Source organism: Platalea leucorodia (assembly GCF_965183815.1).
Source record: "Platalea leucorodia genome assembly, chromosome: 11".
Classification (NCBI taxonomy): Eukaryota; Metazoa; Chordata; class Aves; order Pelecaniformes; family Threskiornithidae; genus Platalea; species Platalea leucorodia.
In genome coordinates, this window is record NC_138833.1 from 12,201,704 (window position 1) to 12,223,184 (window position 21,481).

At 44.5% G+C, this 21,481-nt stretch overlaps 1 protein-coding gene across 1 annotated transcript in view; it reads left to right on the top strand.

Annotated features, from left to right (window-relative positions):
• Positions 1-21,481, top strand: part of RASGEF1C (RasGEF domain family member 1C) — a 75,007-nt gene that overhangs the window by 41,111 nt on the left and 12,415 nt on the right. The window contains exons 2-6 of the mRNA XM_082324419.1: positions 5,700-5,882; positions 7,519-7,641; positions 10,250-10,387; positions 16,384-16,596; positions 18,752-18,826. Coding sequence (XP_082180545.1) covers positions 5,706-5,882; positions 7,519-7,641; positions 10,250-10,387; positions 16,384-16,596; positions 18,752-18,826 — 726 coding nt within the window. The 5' untranslated portion in view covers positions 5,700-5,705. The remainder of the gene's footprint in view (positions 1-5,699; positions 5,883-7,518; positions 7,642-10,249; positions 10,388-16,383; positions 16,597-18,751; positions 18,827-21,481) is intronic.

Below are 21,481 nucleotides of genomic sequence, written 5' to 3' on the forward strand. Positions count from 1 at the left end.
GAGATCGGTGGGTCCATGTTATGTGTGTGGTTAGGCAGTCCTTATCTTTAAGTCATGCCCAGCTCAGTTTTCAGGTTTGGGCACTGTTTTTCTAGAGGTTTTAAGGCACTTGCAGTTGTAGATAGGTGCAGAGTTTGTGTGTGGCTTTTCTCCCAAGTATTGGTGATTGTTTGGTCTCATGCTTTGGCTCAGTAAATCAAGTCCTTAAATATTTTTGTGTAAGCAGCATAATTTGCAGTGAGAAGTGTCTGTGGATTGCCTATTTTCATCACTGTGTTGGAATACTTAGCAGTCCTGGCCAGTGGAGAAAGATATAAAAAAGCAGTATATTGCCATTACTTTTTAATTTCTTTTCCAATCTTATGAAAGTATGAAATATATTAAAAGAATGTAAAGAAAAGGCACTTTGTAATAGTCAATAAAACCTAAGAATGATGAATCAGAAAAACAGCAAAAAGGAGTAGAGGTAGAAATAAATAGAGGAGAAGATTCCGTGTTCCAGTTATTGCCGTAACGCCCCAGAAGTGCATTTCCTCTGCAGTGGCAATGGGCTCACTGCCAGCAAACTCGACTTTATCCTCCGGACAAACCACGGTTAAACAAGCTGTTGCTTGAGCTGTTGCATTTCCCAATCAGAGAATCCTTGGCTGAACACACAACCCCAAGATCTGAGGGAACATTGAGGAGCCCACTATGATCCAGTGTGACACCGTTGTCCTCCTCATTCCTAGGGGTAGAGGGTCACCAGGACACCTTACTGCAAAGTGCCCCAACACTTGTTGAGGGGGACCTTTCTTGTGCCTTCTTGCTCAGCAGCACCTGCACAGAGCTGGGATTATTGATTGCACTGTGCCGCTGCTGGTGGTCTTCACCATTTATTTTGGTAAAATAAATGCAAAATACTATGGTCCTGGCTCAGCAGCATTTTATGTTGGCTTTGTGCAGGTGTCAGTGCTGAGTTCAGCCTGCTTTTTTCCATTTTATAACCTTGTGTTTCTGTAGGCAAGGAAGGAGCCACATGCCCTGCCTTCTTCCACATGGAAGGTCCTGTGTAATGGAAACCTGTTCCAGAAACAGCCTCCCTTTGCATTTTCTTTCCTTTTTTTTTGTTTGTTTGTTTTGGTTTTGGTTTTTTTTGTTTTGTTTTTGTTTTAACCAGTGCAGAGACATTTTCACGTCTCCAGCTCTCAGGCCTTTAGAGCACAGGGATAGTTTTAGTGCCATGTGTGTGCAGCCACCTGTATCATCAGTCATTTTGCATGGCAGGGTGTGGAAGCCTGCCCTTCACTAAGATCCCCCCACCAGCAGTGCTCCCTCCAGAGCACCATTTATCAAAGCGGTCCTTCAAGGCACACATTATATTTTACCCTTGTCACTGCCACAAAAGCCTGTGTGCTGTTAGCAAAGTGTCTCTGCTCCTTCTGAACCCACAAGCATTAAGTCTCGTTTTGGGACCAGTGTGGAGCAGTATATCCTTCCAAAGTCAGGGCACCAGCCCTCCAGTATGTTAACTGCTGGAAATTTCCAGGTCTTAGTAAGTATGCATAAGAGCAGCAGAACTTGTGAAACTTGGAGGTTCGGATTTTTCTGGTATGTTCAGAATTCCCTATACTTAGCAAGGGTGATGGATGCTGTTCCTTCAGCTAGTGTGTTTGTAAGGTCGCTCACCTCCATACAAGTCCTCTTGAGTCCAGTAACAGGGCACCTTACATCGCTGCTCTTTGCCCAGAAGGTCAGTAATTTGGGTCTTTCTCCTCTACCCAGCTGCTCAGCTTTACGGCACGTGGAAGAGCTCAGACACTTTTGAGATCTCTGTATCATCCTGCAAATTTTGGTTGAAATTGGCATCTGATTTCCTTCTGAAGTGAGAGGAACAGCAAAACATTGTGTGTTGAATTGGACTAAAGTTCAGGGAACTACTTACCTGCTGAATTTTCACATGCTTAAATCTCACTGACTTCAGATTAAGTCCAAGTGGTCTTCAAGTGAAGTTTTGTGCCATTTTTACCATGTGTGGGCTGTTGTTTCCAGGAAAAGTGGAAAAAGTTTTTACACCCAACATGGACTTTACAAATAACTAATGATCTGGATTAGAATTTTGCTTGCTATGGTTTATATTAAAAAGTGCAGAAGCGGGGCAGTACTGCAACAGTTTCAGACAGACATGTATTAGAATCACGGAAAAGTTAATCAGAAGGGGCCTCTTGTGGTGTTAGTCCAAGCTTCTGCTTGAAGCAGGGCTAACTTCAAAGTTTGTTCAGATTGCTCAGGGCCTTGTCTAGTTGAGTTCTGAAAATCTCCCAGCGTGGAGATTGAACATCCTTTCCAGATTCCTCTTCCAGAGTGAAACTGGAAAAAATGTGAGGATTTTCTCTTATGTTGAGCTGGAATTTCCCTTCTGCAGCCTGGGGGTGTTGCCTCTCATCCTGTCACTGTGCTCTTCGGAGAAGGGTCTGGCTCTGTCTACACCACCTACCTTTTCCATCATCCAAACCACCGTCAGTACAATAAGACAAATCTCCTTGAGGCTGTTTGCTTGTTTGTTTTCCTCTCTCAATGCTTCCCTTGTTGTTTCTGTATTCTTCGAGTGATTGACAGCATAACCTCGTCTTCTGCCTACTGCAGGCAATCACATATTTGGGCTCTTTCAAAGCAAGATCTTGTTTCTATTTAGTGCTTTTGAAAAGAGTACTTTGGAAACTGCATGAACAGAAAAAGAAATGAGGTATCGTGAGCAGAGAAGTCCCTGTCCTAAATCCCTGTCTGCCAAAGACTAATGTTAGTTATTATCAAACTTAGTAGTGCAAGAGGTTTTCAGTCTCTATACAGTTGGCCTTCATCCTGCTGTGAACATAACAGTATCAGTCAACAGTGAGCAAAAAGGCATGAAGTTAAAACCTTCAGGTCTTCCTCAGTGGCAAGTAAGGTGGCAACCAGGCACCAGCTCAGATATGACACAGGCCTTGCCTCAAAATTTGAGATAAGACCAGGAATTTCACAATAAAAAGTCAAATTTAATTTCTTAACAATACCCAAGGCGGATGTCTCGGTGACAGTTGTACAGCTGTTTTTATTCAGTTAAAAAAAAAAAAGGTAACTTTTTCTTAAGAAGCAGTACTATGTATTTTGGCAAGATTTCTCATGTAATGAGATGCAAAAGTTCAGGCAATATCCTGTTTAGATATATTTCTATTTGATAATAAAAATGGTGTTGACAGTGAGGAATTGCACTGAATAAATTATTACTTTCAGTTCTGTTTAATGCTGAAGCCAGGATGTGTCCTGTAAGTTCACAGCTGTTTTAACTTTTTCTTTTCCTCATCTAGACAGCTATATGTCCATGAGATTTATTTCTTGATCTATATGGACACGCAGTCCGTCTTGGGATTATTGCCATAGAAACAAGACGTAACATAGAGCGTGTTAGAAGTAACAAATGGGATTTGGCAGTCTTTCCCATTTACTACACAGAGTCTGAGCTGTGAACAAAAAGCAGCAATTACTTGCTCTCAGAGCCTTATTAACAGACACATCTGCACATTCATTAAAACTAGATACTTTAACTTCCATTCTGGCTGGGATGACATTCAGATATTCTGGTCTTTAAACTAAACTAAAATCCTTGACATCTATTTTATTTTTCAGTCAAGGCAGGAATTTGTTGGTTTTGACATTTTGGTTCCTTTCTGTTTGATTGCAAATCCTGAAGGCAGCCCTCACTCCCAGCCTGTGCGAGCCTCCCAGAAGGAGATAAGATGCAGTAACCGAACCACTGGCTCCCAGGGCAGAGTTGCTCCTTTGAAGGATGAAGTCACCCAAGTTTTGCTTGTAAAGCCTGATCTCCCACAGTGCTGGGACCCAGCTCCCAGCCTCTCCCAGGCCTTCACACCCTGCCTGGCGTACAGGCACACGGCCCTTCTCATCCTCGGCAGCCCAAGGTTGCTCGGAGTTGGCAAGTTGCAGCAGCCTGAGCTTGGGGGAGTAGATGGGTTGTGCCAGGCAGAGAGGTGCTTTTGCACGTGAGGATATTTTCACAAGTAAATACAATGTACTGCACATGTAACTAAAGCGGAGCTGTCTGGGTCGCAGCACATTTACCAGAATATTTGAGGGAGAAACACAAACTCAAGTTTTTAAGCCAAATCCATGGGGCAGCTTTTGAAGTTGTGTCGGATGATGAAGAGGCAGAATACTAGATGGAACAGGGTAAAGAACAGAGCAGAGCAATGTGTTGGAAAATAAGGCCTATCTGCTGACTGCCTGTGACTGAGCAGCAGCAGGCAGGACGGGTCGGCAGGCTGAGGCGCAGCGGCAGTGTCAGCCTGTGGCCCTGTGCCTTCCGACGTGGGAGGTCGGTGCCGGCGCAGCGGGCCGCGGGGTGCAGATCTTGCTCTTCCAGCAGACAGAGGTTATGCTCAGGAGGGAGAGCCGGAGTCCTGGGAGATGTTTTGTAGCTGCTCAGGGGAGTAAAGGTTGGCCCGAGGACTCTTCCCTTCCTTCATCTCTTTCCCATCCTCCCTCACGCCAAGTAAAATCAAATTGTGAAGCAAATCTTCAGGTCACAGAGGGGTCCCTTGCTCTGGATGATATATTTGCTGACCTGGGAGTGAGCATGCACTGTTCTTTTTCCAGTCCACATCCTATAACACTGCCTGTTGTTGAAATCGGAGTGGCTTCTAGGGGGGATTTCAGAGGCAGCTGGAGATGCTTTAAAGCTCTCAGGGCAAAATCTGTCATCCCACTGCACCAATTCAGGAACGAACCAACTTTGCTCAAAAGAAGAAACATTAAAAGCTGATTGTAAGCCATGAAATTGAGATGGAGCCTAGAATGCAACCTGGAGAACCCAGAGAACTGATAATACAGGGAGCCTGAAACTGGGCTACATGCTCCGAGTTTGCCTGGCCTCCTTTTCAAAGGTGCTGAGGACTCTGCATCTCTAGTGAAGTCGATGAGTGCTCAGGATCTTTTTGAAACATTTATTTAGTGCCTAAGTATAGATCTAGGACTGACTAACTTCAGGCTCCAAAAATAGTGCGGATGTCTGCCTTCTCCCTCTCCCTTGTTTCTCTTTTCGTTGCTCTTTAATCTCTTCGTCAGCTCCCACGTTCTCAGTTCCCTCCAACTCCCTTCATTTTTCCATCCTCCTCCAGTTGACTTCTGCTGCTACCCCTCGCTCACTCTGACACCTCTGCTGTCCCATGGGAGCCACAGAGCATTTCTCAAGGTCCATCCTGAGCAACCCTTGGGTGGCACCCCTTTTCTCTCCCTCTCTCACCCTAAATTCTCCCTGCCTCCTTCTCAGGGGGACAGAGGTTCAAACAAGCAGCTCTGTTCTGCTCAGGAATCTGCTGAATTCAGGTCCCAAGTATCTTGCCTCTCCTACATGGGACTGACCAAGGCTGGTAGCAAAAAGGGGATCATCACAGACACACTTGATTGGGGTGGGAACCCAAAGCAGCTGATGTCCCTTTGTGGCCCAAAAGCATAAATCCAAACGTTCCATTCTCCTGTGTATTTCCCATCGCAGGCTTGATCTACAAATGACAACGATAAAAGAGGTTATAATGAAGCAATCATGTTAATTTTGTGAACAGGAAGCTCTCATTAATGGCTTGTGTTTTTCAAATCAACCAGAAGACAGATGTGGCTGTGAATCTGATGGATTTGTCCCTGATGTGAGTTTCTGTCTTTTGTAGGAAGGCATGCCCCAAACGCTGAGTTCTACCAGTATGTTTACCCCATGTGGCTTCAGCCCTCATCTACATACTTCAAAAGAAGATGAACAAGGAGGACTGATCTTCCAGGATGGAAACCTTACCTCAGCATCTCTGGATGCTCTAATCCAGCATCTCATACCTACCACTGATTACTACCCTGAAGTAAGCAGTTCACAGTATAATAAACGGTTTAATTTTGATGAATTGGGGCAGCACTTTATGCAAAAGTGCAAATGTGTTAAATTTTGAATTAAGAGGGCTAATTTAAAAGCTGCATACAATTAAAGCTTGGTAAATTGATGCATTGCTTTAAATGCTATTTCACTGCTCTATAATTGTTCCCATGAAAAAGCAGATCCCAAAGTTGATACTGCCTTTAAATAAGAGAACGAGGCGAGGGAGGGAAAGCTGTGGTGGTGATGAATTAGTGATATATCAGTCGGAGCACTTCAAAAATAGCAGTGCATCCCAGAGAGGTTTAGATGAAGACTGAAGCAAAAAACTTCAAGTCTGAACTGGCATTAAATTAGCTGAATTTCAGTAGCTGCTGAAGTCATCCACGTTTGTCTGCATGTACAAAGCATTCCCTCAGTGACAACAGAGACGCTCCTTCTGATGGGTTCATAATTTACCTAGGGTTATATTCACACCAACTGTGCAGTCACTGGACAGCACATCCAGATCCTAATCCTTGCTCCGTCAGTAAATATTCAGTGTTTCTTCACCAACAGTGTGAGGATCTAAACTGGAAGCAGTTTTATTGTCCTGCAAACCATTGACTTCACTGCATTTTGCACATTCTCAGTGGAATTCAGGATGGAGTTTGACTGGAAGACTTTTAAGTGCTAATATATCTCTATAGAAAGGTTTTATTTCAAAGCACAGAGTCGCATTGACTTCTGGGCAGTTTAGAAGACTACGAAAGTTATCAATGCAGAGCAGACAGCATGTTTTAAATTACGTGCAGCTCAGTTTCTGATCAGCTAAAAATAAGTAATAAAGAAGCATATCAATTAAAAAAAAAGAACAGAAAGGCAATAAAAATAGGTAATGAATAGATTAGGCTGTGAGATTTTCATTAAGCAACGTGTGATGTGTAATATTATACCTCCTGCTCTGGAGTGTGGCTAGGTCTGGGGGAAAGAAGATAATCCAGGCGCCGGGAGGGGTCAGGATGAAAACAACTGAGGATTCATGCATATATTTTAAATTCACTGCTGGAATACTTTAAATAATCCAAGGATTTATCCAACAGGCCTGCTTCCCACAGCTTCACAGTTGTGGGACTGCATATGATATGACTTGGCTGATAGAAATGAATTTTGGGGAGTCAGTAGAATAAATGAAATATTCCTTAGAACAGGCTGGGTGAGACCTGCAGGGCTATAGCAAGATGTGACTAATCTGGGGGCGTCTGCAGCTCACAACCCAGTACGATGCAGAGATGCCCGAGTGTCTACACATTTAACTTTCACTGGCCTCCGCGCATCCCTGGTTGTGCTGTCTCCTATACCTGGACTCGCTCCTGTAGGGTGACCTACACACTGTCTTCGCTGGACGTTTGCACGGGGTTTGGGCAACCACAGGCTGGAATTGGATGCTGTGGAGGAAGGAGATGCCACTGCCTCCTGCACCCACTGTAACCCATTCTATTCTCAGGGTCAGGAATCCTTACGTCTTTTAGACATAAAGGTCTGTCCCAGTGGAAATGCAAAAACTGTGGAGTTTGGGGCTTTTATGGCTAATATTACTGACTGTGCAGCTGCTGACAGCAGGTCTGCTTCTCTTTCTCCCGCAGAAAGCCTATATCTTTACATTCCTGCTGAGTTCCAGACTCTTCATCGAACCCCATGAGCTTTTGTCCCGAGTTTGTCACAAGTGCATTGAGCAGCAGCGGCTGGATGACCCCGTGCTGGACAAGGTTAGTTTATCTTTACAGCAGAAAAATGTGAGGTATTTTTAATGGGCAGAGAATTCTGGGGCTCTGGTGCGTGTCCTTTGCCTCCCTTTGGATTGAACAAAACTTTCTCATAAAGGATGACGGTTGCTGCTGAGATCCTGACATTGAAGCATCCTAGTATCCATGTCCAAGAGCAGTGCTTCAGGCACTAGTCACTTCAAATCTTCTTCTAATTTTCCCTTTCCCCCGTCTCAGTCTTCCCAGGTGACTTTCCTTCTTAACTTCTTTAAGGCTCTGATGAAGCCTGCGGGATGCAAGGAGGTAGGACATAAACCTCACACACTGTCAATTGCAGATGTTGACACACCACTCTCTTTCCCATTTTCACTTAATGCATCTGCCCTTTTGCTTTCTTGCTTCTGGTATAGTAATATTTCCTCTTGGCCTTACCTGTCACTTTGAACGCCACGTAACAGCATGCAGCTACCCACTGACCTCCCGTTGCTGGCACCAACAGATCGTCCGCACAGCCGTGCTGCGGAGCGGCGCTGTCTGGCCCACCAGGAACGAGTTGAAGCAGTAGTGAGGCTGTGACAAGCTAACAGAATGAGAAAATCCAAGCTGTTAACTGCGTCGGCGCTCCTCCTGTTTTTCCCTAGGGACTGTGCAGACTGATACAGTGTGTAACAACACATGTGCATCCTCTGGCAGTCCCAGAGATGCTACGTTGGAGATGGATCCCACTGGATCCTATTCAGTGCTGGATTCCACCCAAGCTCTCCTCAGTGCATAGATGAAGACCTATCCAGTACATTAACTGGAGCAGGAGATCCATCTTCAGTGCAGTGGAGGGAAGAACATCGTGCATTAGTTGCAACTTTCTGAAAACCCCCAAATTCTGAAATGATTCTCAAGATCAGCCTTTCCAGCTTTGGAATGGTATTTTTGGCATCAAATACTGAATCACCAACATCTGAACATGTGTGCTTGTTTTTGCCCAGGCAACCGGTTGTATGAGTAACAGGAGCTCTGCCCTCACTATGGAGAGCAATCAGCCAGACTACATAGAAATCTGATACTTGGGTTGCCCATGCAGTCTGTGTTAATAGAAATATCTGTATGAGGTACAGCATCCAAACCAATTTTTCTGAGGTGTGATGGGTTCTATTCTCCGATGCTATGGCAGATGCAAATTTAGGAGGATTAAAATGTGAGCGTTGCAAAGTTTTGCTGCTCATTAAACTTTGCAAGAAATGAGAAACATTATCTTATTATGAAGATCTCCCAATCTGCCTGAGGTGAGTCTGCATTTTGGACTAGCCTGTAGTAATGCAGAGTTGGTGGGACATAGCTGATTTTGTGTTCCTGAGAGCGGGGCTGACTTTGAAACTTTGCACACAAGCGACCTCCCATCCCCCGAGTTGTGTCCTGTGACTTGCACAGTCCTCTCCTTCAATTCGTAATAGCAGTTTACACAGCTGGAGCAAACGTCTCCCCAGACCTTTGTAGTTTCCAAGAAAGCTTTCCCTTTAGCAGCCACCTGCTGGTCTTTGAGCGCGAGCTTAATGCTAGCTGACAGCAGCTATTTTTAGAGATGTGGTTCATTGAAACCTGTTGTTGGTGGAAAGCTGAAATATGCATTTTAACCACCTTGGTTGAAAAGCAGAGAGCTGTGGAGCTCAAGAGTATAATTTTTACTGATTACAGGGTACACTTTAGCTACAGTACGTAGGATGCGGGAGAAGGCTGTTTGTTTTCGTCTATGTTTTCTGTAAATAAAAATGCAGTTTGTTGTTTAACGCAATTTCCTTTTCACGTGTTCTTTGATGACGGAGGATGGAAGCTTTGGAAGCAGCCACACTGGCCGTCTTTTGAGATAATACTAATGCACCAGTTGTGCTGTTCCCCACCTTTTCCTCCTTGCCCCACATCTTCCTGACTATTCCCACTGCTGCATCCTTAGATAAATCTACACCAAAAGTAAAGTTGGCATCAGCTGTGTGTTATGTGAGTGTGTGTCCTTGTCCCATCATGACCTTGAGCTCACGTGGGAAGAGAGCAACATTATCAGTAGCCCAGGTAAAGTTACAAAAGTGCTGGTGTTTTGTCCGTCTTTTCTTCCTCGTGTTACATCTGCCAGTGGTCACTAAGCAGTTTTTTCATAGGGCCAGAAAGCAAAAGACTGACTTCTTTGTTGGTCAAGAAATACGTTGCAATCCATTTTTCAGGAAAGGGTGAAAACGTAGGAGGGTGGTAAGTACAAAAGGGAAGAACATGTAGTTCAAATGAGCAAAAAGGCCAGATGTTTTTAAAAAAGGTATAAAGGTTGCACCAACAAAATGTCCATCCAGCCATAAACTGGCCAATTGCATGTGCAGAATATTTAAATCTGCATGTAAAACAGACAGTTGTGCGTGCATCTAAGTACTGGTATATTTTGCATGCCAAAATATATAATTTGTGCACCAACACTATTTGTTTGCATGTGTGCAGATTTTGCAGGTGCAACCATCAGTTCCTTCTTTGAAAATCTGGCCCCACTTTCAGTGAGATATATATATATTTACTGGGAGACTTTACTGAGTAAACACATTTCAATTTCTGTCCGTCATTCTGGTTTCCATTTCAGGCACGGATCAGAAAATTTGGACCCAAAATCTTGCAGTTGCTGACAGAGTGGACGGAGACATTCCCGTATGACTTTCAGGAAGAGCGGATGATTGGCCATCTGAAAGACATGATTCACAGGATAGCCCCGTGTGATGAGGTGAGGCTGTCTGACCTGGGACATTGTGTGGAGGTGTTATGTTCATTTTCCCACTTGGTTCCTCCTTTTCTTCCTTTTGCCACATTCTGTTCCATGCCTCTTCCTGGGAACTCGTCCAGTTTTGTTGTCCTGTAACAGTTAAAACCTGTAGTAGCTTCCCTGACATCCACATCTCTCAGTTTAGGTACCCCTGTGTCAGTGGCACGGGGACACAGTGGAGTGGAATTTATCTGCTGCACACGGAATTGTAAGAGATTAAAATTCCCATTTTACAGATGGAAGATCTGAGGCATAGCATAGACTGAATGTGGTGGTCACAATTCAAATAGCAACAGAGCTGTGATCTCCCAAGTTATAGTCTAGTGGAGGAGTGAATGTCCTGGTTTCAGCTGGGATAGAGTTAATTTTTCTTCCTAGTAGCTGGTATAGTGCTGTGTTTTGGATTTAGTGTGAGAATAATGTTGATAACACACCGATGTTTTAGTTGTTGCTAAGTAGTACTTACACCAGTCAAGGAGTTTTTAGCTTCCCGTGTTCTGCCCGGTGCACAAGAAGCTGGGAGGGGGCACAGCCAGGGCAGCTGGCCCAGACTGGCCACAGGGCTATGCCATACCATATGACGTCATGCCCAGTATAGAAACTGGGGGAGTTGGCCAGGAGGCAGCGATCCCTGCTCAGGGACTGGCTGGGCATCGGTCGGCGGGTGGTGAGCAATTGTATTGTGTATCACTTGCTTTGTATATTGTTATTGTATTATTATATTATTATTATTACTATTACTACTATTCTATTTAATTTTACTTCAATTATTAAACTGTTCTTATCTCAATCCATGAGTTTTCTGACTTTCACCCTTCCAATTCTCTCCCCCATCCCACCAGGGTGGGGGAAGTGAGTGAGCTGCTACGTGGTGCTTAGTTGTTGGCTGGGGTTAAACCACGACAGTGAAGGATCGTGACCTGAGACCAACCATGCTGGCCAAACGGTGGCTCAGGGAGTGCTCTATGATGTTTAGTTAGTGAAAGAGGAGTACAGCAAGCAGCAAGTTGTCAAGTGGTTGCATTGGAGAGCTAAAAAAGATCATCAGTTGCCTGAAGGTACCTGATGAAGGCTTCCTTTCTCTAAGAAAATGAGTGGTTGTGAAAGAGTAACCACCAAAGGGTGTTAATGGTCCTTTTTTGTCTCACCTTCTCCATTTGCTTATGTCCTTGATCACTTGTGCCGAAATCTAATTCTCCATTTCTTACTTTACATGTCTTCAGTCTGGTAGGTTTTTTTTAAAACAACCTTTGCATTTTGTCATCTTTTTCATTAGTGAATCTAACAAGGGTCTGGCTTACACCTTCCCGTCCTGTGTAGAAGAGTTCACAGGCCCTATGCTTGATCTGGTTGATATTGTAAAGCAGGGACCCAGACAGGAGGCGAGTGGGCACAGAGCAGCAGACTCTGATCCCAGTTTGACTGATGCCACTGGAATCTCCATCAAAGTTCACAGGATCTATGGGCCAAGAGAGAGCTCCTGTTGAATCCAGCCTGTTTGGCTGATATGGTGAGACAGCAAGGGACAGTCCTTACATTTAAAGAAAATACAAATGTTGATGGACATGTAGATTCTCTGGGAGCATGAAAGTGGCAGAAGACAGCAGTGTGTGGCCTGCTGGGCAAAACTCAGTCTAGATGGCTGTATGGTCTTGGTGTTCAAATGCATGACCCATGTGTGTGGCAGAGTAGGACACAGTGACTGGAGTCTCTGGGAGACTTGCTTGCAAATTCAGGTGGGTGAATCCCATAAATTAATTCAGAAACATTAAAAACACCACAAAATCCATGAAAATAATAAGGATAAGAGCAAATAGTACATAGAAGAGTCTCTAATTACTTCTCGGTTAACCATGGGACGTGGAAGAATTCAGTTCCATTGGCTACATCAAGGCCTGGCTTCAGGCCACAGATGAGTGCAATTCAGTAGAACAAAAAGCACATACCCATGAGTCCAAGAAAGAGAGGGGTGTAGAGAAGCGAGAAGGAATTAGCAGGGTTGCAGCACAACGGAAATGAAATTGAACCCTCCTGCCCACATGAAACACGAGAGAAATGGAAGCAGCTGCTCTTGGGCTGGGCTGGCATGATGGCTGGCACTTTTGGGTGGCTGTAGGCTGGCATGGCTTGGCTGGCTGGGCTGGCCAGCCCATGGGAGAGAAGGGGTTGGGAAGGGGAAGCTGTGTGACACCTCGATGGAGGTGAGGGGAGCGCAAGGACTTTCGGAAAGAGCCAAGGCGGCCTCAGTTCCATTGACCAAAGCAGTAAAACTGCTCCCTCAAGGGGAAGAGGCAATGAACTTGCCTCGTCAACCACCAAGAAAGGTGCCTTGCAACCCTTCAGCATCTGAAGTGAGAGAAACCCATACACACCCACCAAAATCATGTCCACTGGAAAGAAGGAACCAGCCAAAAGAACAGAGAACAGGGGCTTTATGGGTGCTCTTTAAAAGCACTGGCTGCCCTGGTGAAGAGCTATAAATGCTAAAAATCAAGTTTTTGCATACAAAGCAATGGTTTATTTGTCTAACCTGAGCAAGTGCTGTACACCTTCACTCGGGAGCGGGCATAGCTGTGTACCGATGCTGATGGGTGCCCTTTGGGGCAAATCATTGTTTTTCAAATATTACTGAGCACTATAACTGCAAATGATTATGCCTGAGCAAAATAAATAATTAATTGAAGAAACAGCTCATATCCTGCAAATGCAAACTTCCTTTTTTAAGGGACAGCACGAAAGAGTGGTGGTGCCCATTAGTTGTTTGGAAGAAAGTTGTTCCCATTGTGGATCATAGAAATTAAAGATAGAAAGATTTGTGAGGTCATCTCATCCATGTAGGTTAATGCAGGATTTTCCCCTGCAGTGATGCTCCTGTCCTTTGTAGAGTCCACTTTCTAAAGGCTCTGTGATGTGCTTATAAAAGTGTCCATGCTGAGAAGCATTTCTTAGTAAGTGCTGTGATTTGCATTTAGAGTTAGAAATTTTAATTAAAATTTGAGCTCCTAAGCCACCTGCTGAGGCCTGCTGTCTTCAGAGGAACTCTCCCAGTTAAGAACGAACCATTTTCCTTAAATATTAAGCAGTAGTATGCTCCTTTTGACTGCTAATGTGGCAATGAAGTGAAATCGGTTGATAGAGTCCAGCATGCAGCCCCTGTACAATGGGGGGTCACTTTGTGGCAAGGTAATTACCAGCATGTTGAAGGCAATGAACCATGTTGTTTTCACTTGGTGAACATAGTTTAAAGAAGGCAGGAAATGCTTTTAAAAGGGCAAAAGCAGGATTTTTTTTTTTTTTTTAATTTCTCCCCTAACACACACAGAAGAGCTTTCTGGGCAAGGGCCTACCCAACTGTCTTTCAGTGAGTCTCTTCAAGAGCTCTAATTTCTGAATAATCTTTTTTGTGTCCATTAAGTGTCTCTCTCATTTCATTCTTTAGTAGGTGGTTGGCTTACCTGAGTCTTTGTTTATTGATGTCCATATCTGTATTATTATGCCGTATTCCCTACAAAACTAGGTGAAACTAGATCTCTTGATAAGGATTTATGGAAAGACTGGCTAATATGCATGTCTTTCAAGCAATTTTATGCTGCTTTTTGGCTTTTCATCCAAACAGTGAAGAATTTGATACTGCACAGACCTGGCTGGTCCATGATCTCTCATCCAAACTCCTTTTTGAAAGAGAACTGGGGTTTCAGCTAAAAGTTTTATGTTCTGTAGAAGACTTGGATCTCAGTGCCGTGCCTGCCCTCTTGCCCCGAAATTAATTCCCTTGTTTACAAAATTTGTTCACAAAATACCAAATGTGTCGCTATTTGAGTTTCCACTAAAAAATAACATTCTGTTCCTAGAGCTTGATAAGCTATGCTGGGATTTGCAAACACACCTGGATGTAAACCAGAGAAATATTTAGATGGTGTTCAGTAGTTTGGGTCCAGGACAGTCTTTGTAAATCAAAAGTGTGACCATCTGTTTGAATGAGGATTTACATGAAGAAGGCCAGTAGTCTCTCTTCCTTGGAGCTAGTATACATCAGGAACAGATAAAAACTGAATGTTTTTTATTTTCTAAAAATTATTTTAATTAATTATTTTTACATCTTCCTCACTCAGTTGTCACTCTTCCTGTGTGATGTGCTTCCAAATAGAACACGTTGTCATTCTCCAGGTCCCTCCTGCCTTCTCGGTACTTGCTTCATTTCGGACTTGTCAGCTCTAGTTTGCAAAAAAGCCTAACTACATCCTGCTTATCTGGCCCATGTTCCAGCCCAGCTCAAGAGAGTATCTTCCTTGAGTGAAATGAGAGGTTCCTCAGCAATGTGAAACCTTCAGCTAGGAAAGCTGTACGAAGGTTAAAGTGTTGCAGCAGAAGTTGAAGCACTTGGGATGTTCTGAAGGTTTCCAGCCTCAGACTGTAATGGAAACAGCGTAGACGTGAGCATGTTACTCTTCACTGTAAAGCAGTAGGAGATGCTACTTCCAGTGTGCAGATGGGATCCTGTGTAGGTGAGAAGAGCACTGACTCTGGTTTCTGGTACCTTGAGCACCTAAAACACGAGTGCTGTCAATGCCTAACACTGAAGACTATCCACAGTCTACAAAAGTCTGAAGAAGACAAAGGCTGTGTCTAAACCATGGCATTCAGAAGTATTTCCCAAGACTTCACTTGGGCTGCATCCAGCTTGGGATGCAACACAGGTGTGTGTTGGTCTTCATGGGAAGGCACACTCCAGCCAAGTCCCTGTTGTGATGATGAGGACTGCGTGGAGGGTGCCAGGGTGTACATCTGCTGTGCAGTACAGATGTAACAGAAGAGGGCTCCGTGCCAGCTCTGGTTTCACACTGACAGATTACAAACTGATGTTACTGGCAACTTGATGTTACTAAATTCTGTTTGGATGGAGAGTGAGGAGTTATTCCACTTGTGAGCAGCCAGAGGATCTCTTGACTGTGTGTCTTTGTGCTGGAAGAGGAGCTGGTAGTAGGCCAGCCTGCAAACTGGTTTCCAAAGTGACCACGCTCTTTGAAACTGAGCAAGTACCCATTGCACCCCGGCCTGATGCTCCTTTCTCTGGCTGGGAAAGCCCATGAGGCTGTGTTCCTCAGCAGGGTACACCCTGTGCTCCACGTGAGGCTTTTGCCCAAGGACATTTCCAATTAATCCTTGTCTTCAGAACCCATCCACCAGTTCTCTCAGTTATCTCAGTTTTATGATGTCTGCATCTGGCAGTCACGAGGAGTTGAAGGCATTTCTTTCTGCCGATCCTCCATGGCCAGCAGCTCCACTCATTGTCTGTAAAGAGCTGCTTCAGCTCTGAGAACAACCTGAGCAACTTAGTAATGATCATCCTGCTGAGCACATGGCTGTGCTTGGAATATGATATGAGCTTCCTTCAGTAGCAATTAACATTTTGGATATTAAACACTCAAAGCTACACAATGCTCAGACCACTCCAACTGGGTAGCAAGTAGCAGCATGCTTCTTGGTGGAGCTGCTCTCAGCTCAAAAGGATGGAGAGAATAGCGTTAGAAACATTTCTTATTCCTAATAAATAAGAGTTGACTAGGTACCACTAACAGGTAGAGTTCTCGGCCAACATGTAGCTGACACAAAGGTTAGGTACCGAATGCTGCTGTGCTCCAGAAAGCTGCAGTAACTCATGTTGTAGCATTACCTCTCCTCTGATCCTGATGTTGGCAGGAGTATGTGAGTATCGGTGCCAGCCCAACCCACCAGTCCTGCCTGCCTCTTCTCTTGACTGCAGTCTGTTTCTGTGGTCCAGCGCACAGAACTGTAATTAAGCCAACTGGTTATTCTGAAATAAGGCTTGTTGAAAATAAAATGGTAACCTGTTGCTGGCTTAGGAGTATTTTGCAGAAGGGAAAGTTCAGCATAAAAACACTCCTTTGTCAAGTTCTGTGGGTGGTTTATGTTTCTTTCTCTCCCTGTCTCTCCAGGCCTACTGGAAAAAGATGAATCAGCTTTTGCAAACCTTGAATCAGAAGCTTGCAACCCTCAGCCATGGGCAAGAAGGGATTGTCAAGATCAGTGCTGCTGTCTCTGATAAGTTGGTTGCCTTTAAAAGTAAACCTCCATCAATTCAGAGAGAAATCCTGAGCGTCTGCAGTGACCCTTACACTCTGGCTCAGCAGCTGACACATGTGGAGCTGGTAAGTGGGAAAGGTTCCCAACTTCTGCAGTCAGAGATATTATTTTAAGCCATCAGCCGCTAAGTATTCCAGACACAACCAAAAAACGTCTGCAGTGCTGCAGCACATCCCATGCTGTATCAGCACTGCAGCAGGAGGCAGGGTTTGACAGGTTAAGAGATGCTTGGGAAGCAAGGTATATATCAGAGTGCTCCTGTGCATCTTAGGGCAGGTCACTTTACTTTTTTAGCTTGCTTTTTTGTGAAATGCGAGTCATAGTCCCAGGAAGGTCAAGGGGTTCTCGCTTCTCTAAGGTACTCTGAGCCCAGCAACCTGAAGGTGCTATTGAAATGGCTGATCATTAGCCCTTCCCTTAATTTGGAAGAAATTTTAACAGCTCAAGTCTGTTCCTTCAGATACACAAAGCATCTGAGTTGCCTGACATGTTTTTCATTCTTCCCTTTGGGACTTTGTGCATGGACATACAAGGGTGTGCAAATACCACTCCCACACGAAGTCCTGTTGTTCCCCTCCTTGGACTGCAGTCCACTCTCAAACAGGCTTTTGACGGTAATCGCTCCAATTGCAGTACCAGGATGTTGGACAGACTGTTGTGTTGCACACCCTTCTCCCAGGTTCAGGTCCTCCGTGTAGACCTCCTGAATGTTCACAGGAGAACATAAAGCATTGCTGCCATCTGCAGATCTCTTGATGCTCTAATGATTCCCTGCTGCCTGTCCTCCTGTAGACACTGTTCATCCTTGAGAGGAAGGCTGGAAAACTAAACCATGAAATGGACTGTGGATTGGAGTGAATATCATGGAATTAGCCTTGGGAATTCTGAAGGTAGTTGATATTCTATTTGTCAAGAAATGGAGTAGTTCAGAAACCCCAAATTTAGGATCATCATCTCACTTTGGTTAGTTTTCAGAACATGCAACTTTGGCTCTCTTTGCTTTATATAACTTAAGCCAGAGAGCAGAAGTCCTTTTGCCTGGACTTTTTTTCTTGCTTTTCTTTTCCTCCACAGTACAACTGCCTTCTGAGGGGGGAGATTTCCTGTAACTGAGGCACCGCTGCACTTTTAAAACTGTTGCAGCTCGAGGTTTTCATTCCACTTTACTGTAATCAGTGCTCTCTACCTTCTCTTTCACTTACTGGATCTGGTACACCAATTACTCTGCACTGAAACTGTCTGATCCTTATTTGTTAGTAAGAATTATTTACTACTTACTTAATAACAGTTACTTGTTAGTAAGAGTCCTGTACAGTTATCAGTGGCAAGGTGAGAAGCCAAGTGAAATAGCAGAGGAGTAGCCATAAAATTTTCACTTAAGCAAAATTGCCATTTATTTTGTTGTTGCTTGAGTGTCCTAAGTTTGGGCTGTAGGCATTCCAAAATATCTCCTCTGAAATACCTTTGTGGCCTACAACCGACTGAATTTTTTTTTTTTCCCCCTAAGAAACATGTTTAAGGCAATTGAAAAGCCTAGTAAGAAGGCCACTGTGTGGTGGAACTGCCAGGTTTGTTCAGGAGCCGGTGGAGATGGCCTGTCTTTTACTAAGAGAGATCTGGATGCTTTATTTACGCTTGTTTTGGGTAACGCCTGGGACACTCTACAGCGTAAGCAGTGCCTTTAGTGTAAGCACGTGCATCTTTAATGCCTTCCTTCCCCAGTGGCGCAGAGCCACCACCCCGGGCCATCACCTGAGCTCCAGCGGGTAGGGAGGCAGGGTCAGAGCAGTGTGTGTGCAGATGAGCAACAGATTGCTATGGTTACCAGATGACAGCACTACTGCCATTCTAACAGCTGGGAAACAAGGCTATTGAGTCATGCTGGACCACAGCAGGTCTGGGGCAGCGCCAAGCAGAGAACTGAGGTCTGCTGGCTCCCAGGTGGAGCCCTGTGCAGCCAGCACCTTTGTCTCTGCACAGTGGAGAGGGCTCTTACTGTGGCTTGTCAGTAATGAGACACATTTATTCTCATTTTCTTCTTTCTGCTGAAATAACTCTAATTGTTCTTATGAATTTTAATGTCTGGTGCTAGTTGGCTGTCTACCAGTTCAGTAACACCATTCAGAGCTGACAGATAATGGGGATGTCTTACCAAGAGAAACAGAAGAGATTCTGGGGTGCTTTCTTATTTCTTCCTCTCTCTCTCTCTCCCCGCCCCAGGAAAGGCTAAGTCACATTGGACCTGAGGAGTTTGTGCAGGCATTTGTACATAAAGACCCTCTGGATGGCACCAAGGTATGATTTGTCTGCATGCAAAGTGTCTCCTGCGATCACTGTTTGTTCTAGATGAACTGACGGGATGAGATCCATGAGAGCAGGGCCTGGGACACATGTTGACCAGGGCCAGGCCAACTGACGACCTGTGTTCTCGTAGCAAGGATGGGACCTCTTGGTAGAGCTCGCGCTGGCAGGTCATTGCTGTTCCTTCCTGGTGAGACTATGTCCCAGCCTGAGACTGGCCAGCACCCTGATGTTCTGCTTGTTCCTCCTAACCTGCTTTGACCAGGGCAGATGGCTTCTGGCTGTACACAACCAGGGAACGTCTGTTCCCAGCGCTGAAGGCGTAAAGACTCTGGACGTGATGTAATGCCCATAGCGTGTGCCCAGACACCACAGCAATGAGTCAGTGCGTCATGAATCAACGTACTCCTCTCTTTACACAATAGCTTTTAACCCAAAGCACTGCAGGGAATGGAGTGCCTGATGAGGGCTTCATCCAAAGTCTGTGGAAGCCAGTTGAAGTCTTTCCACTGATTCCAGTGGGGTTTGAAGCATCATTTCAGTGAGTGCCTCAATAAGGAAAGAGACTTCCTGGCTGGAGAGGGAGAGTCGGAGATTTCACATACTGCTAGAAAAGAAAGAGGGTGGAAAATTCTTCCCCAGAACTGCATATGGGCTCCCGCTGAGATCATGCATCAGTGGCAGGATTTCATCACTGGATGCTGAACATAACAGGAAGACCTCCGTTTATAGTGCTGCCCAAAGAGCACCAGAATAGCTTGTAATGGTGAGAAAATGGATGGATGGATGGATGGATGAATAAAAAGTGCAACGTTGGGCTCCTTCCTTCTCTTATTGGAGTTACGGAGATTCTACAGTTGGTTTCAGGGAGAGGAGAGTGGGCAGAGATGGTGTTTCAAGTATTCTGAGCATTGATCACATCCTTTAGGAAGGAACCCCAAGGCAGCAAAGATGTATCAGAAACATGAAATATCAAACTAGCCACAGTGAGATTTCAGCAACCTGCTGCAAACATGAGGGACAGGACTGAAAATGAACAGTCGTCATTATCTGTATCAAAGTAAAATGAAAGAGATCAAATGAGGGCACTAAATTTGAGTGAATTTTGGAAAAGTGGGAGGGAAGCAGCAGTGAGTGAAATCAAATTGCATAAAGCCATAGAGGGGAAGGGGTGCTAAGAGGAAGAAGGAAATGTTCAGTTATAAACTAATGTACACACAATGGTTGTAGCTGTGTCTGGAATTTTAAATGCAAGGCCAGCACAGGATACCACCAAGATGTGAAGAGAAATTGAGGTTACCAAGCAAACATAAGGAAACATCAGCTAAGGTGGACAGGAAGGATTAGAATGAGAGGCGGCGAGCCTGAAAATAATGGTGGGATAGGAAATCCAAACAAATCATCTTGACAGACTATGACAAGCTATTTGACAGTTATGCATGTTCTTCAAATGCAAATCTGAACACTGAGGTGCTGCCTGGTAGCAGTTCTGTGACTTCAATGCAGTGCGTGATAACAGAGGCAATACCAGGTGCGAAGCAGGGATGCGCCACTGCATTGCCTTTTTAAGTTCAAGGCAATGTCTTCCCCCCAGGAGGATCTACTTAGGAAAGCAAAAACTGCCCTAACATTTTCACACAAGACACGGCACTAACAAATTATTGGGATTCAAGTCACCAAGGCTGATGAAAGCAGAGGTAGACTGCAACTTTTCTCCACCCTTTCCCTGGGCTGACCAGAGGTCCCAGCAATGATTTAGAAGAGCCTCTGCACCAGGGTAGGGTATAGCCGAGGAAACATATGGGACCTGGCAGAGCATTGTACATAGCAGCACAGACCTTAGGTGGAGTGACATATCGTTCCCCGACCCATGGAGACCACCCCTGTTAACCACGGGGAATTGGCTCTGGTCTGAATTCCCTCCAGCTGGAGATCATATTAAACATCTTTCTTGCATGAGGGCTTCAAAAGGCTTCACTTGTGAATGTTTATCAAGTGCTTAGAGTTGCAGATGGAAGATGCTAGGGAGGTGCTAAATATTGTTGCCATTTATAAAGCTTAACCTTTAAAAAGCAGTCTGTTTCAACTTTAACTGTTGCACATTTTTCACAAGTTTTGTGGTATTAGCTGCGGTTCTTATGCCCTGGCGCAGGACAGCAGGGTTGAGATGGAAATACCGTATTCAGAACAAAGCCTAGGTTTCGTGTACTCTTTTGCAATAACAAGGAACAATACCACAGAGCGCAAGAAAAGCAACCGCTACGGATATACTGGGGCTGCTTTGGGTATCCTTTGTTTTGTTTGGTATTTATGTGCCGCTTGCTGACATTTACCTTTGAGATGCTTTTAAAATACATTTTTATTGTATATGTAGTCTACTCATACAGCAGCTAGGAATTTCAGGCTTGTTAAGATTTGCTCCGTAGATGGTACTGTGATTTCTGTTTCTAAACATGCCTGTATACAGAATCACAGGTGAATATTTTCTTACCTTAAATTACCTTGGGAATCTTGTTAAGCCCCATGTCTTAAGGGGTTTTAGTCACTTGTTTAACTTACATAATATGGGTAATCTCATTGACATTAATGGATCTGTGTTTATGCGTTGTGATTTTCTTCTTAGTGGCGTGTATTTATGACAGCTCTGGG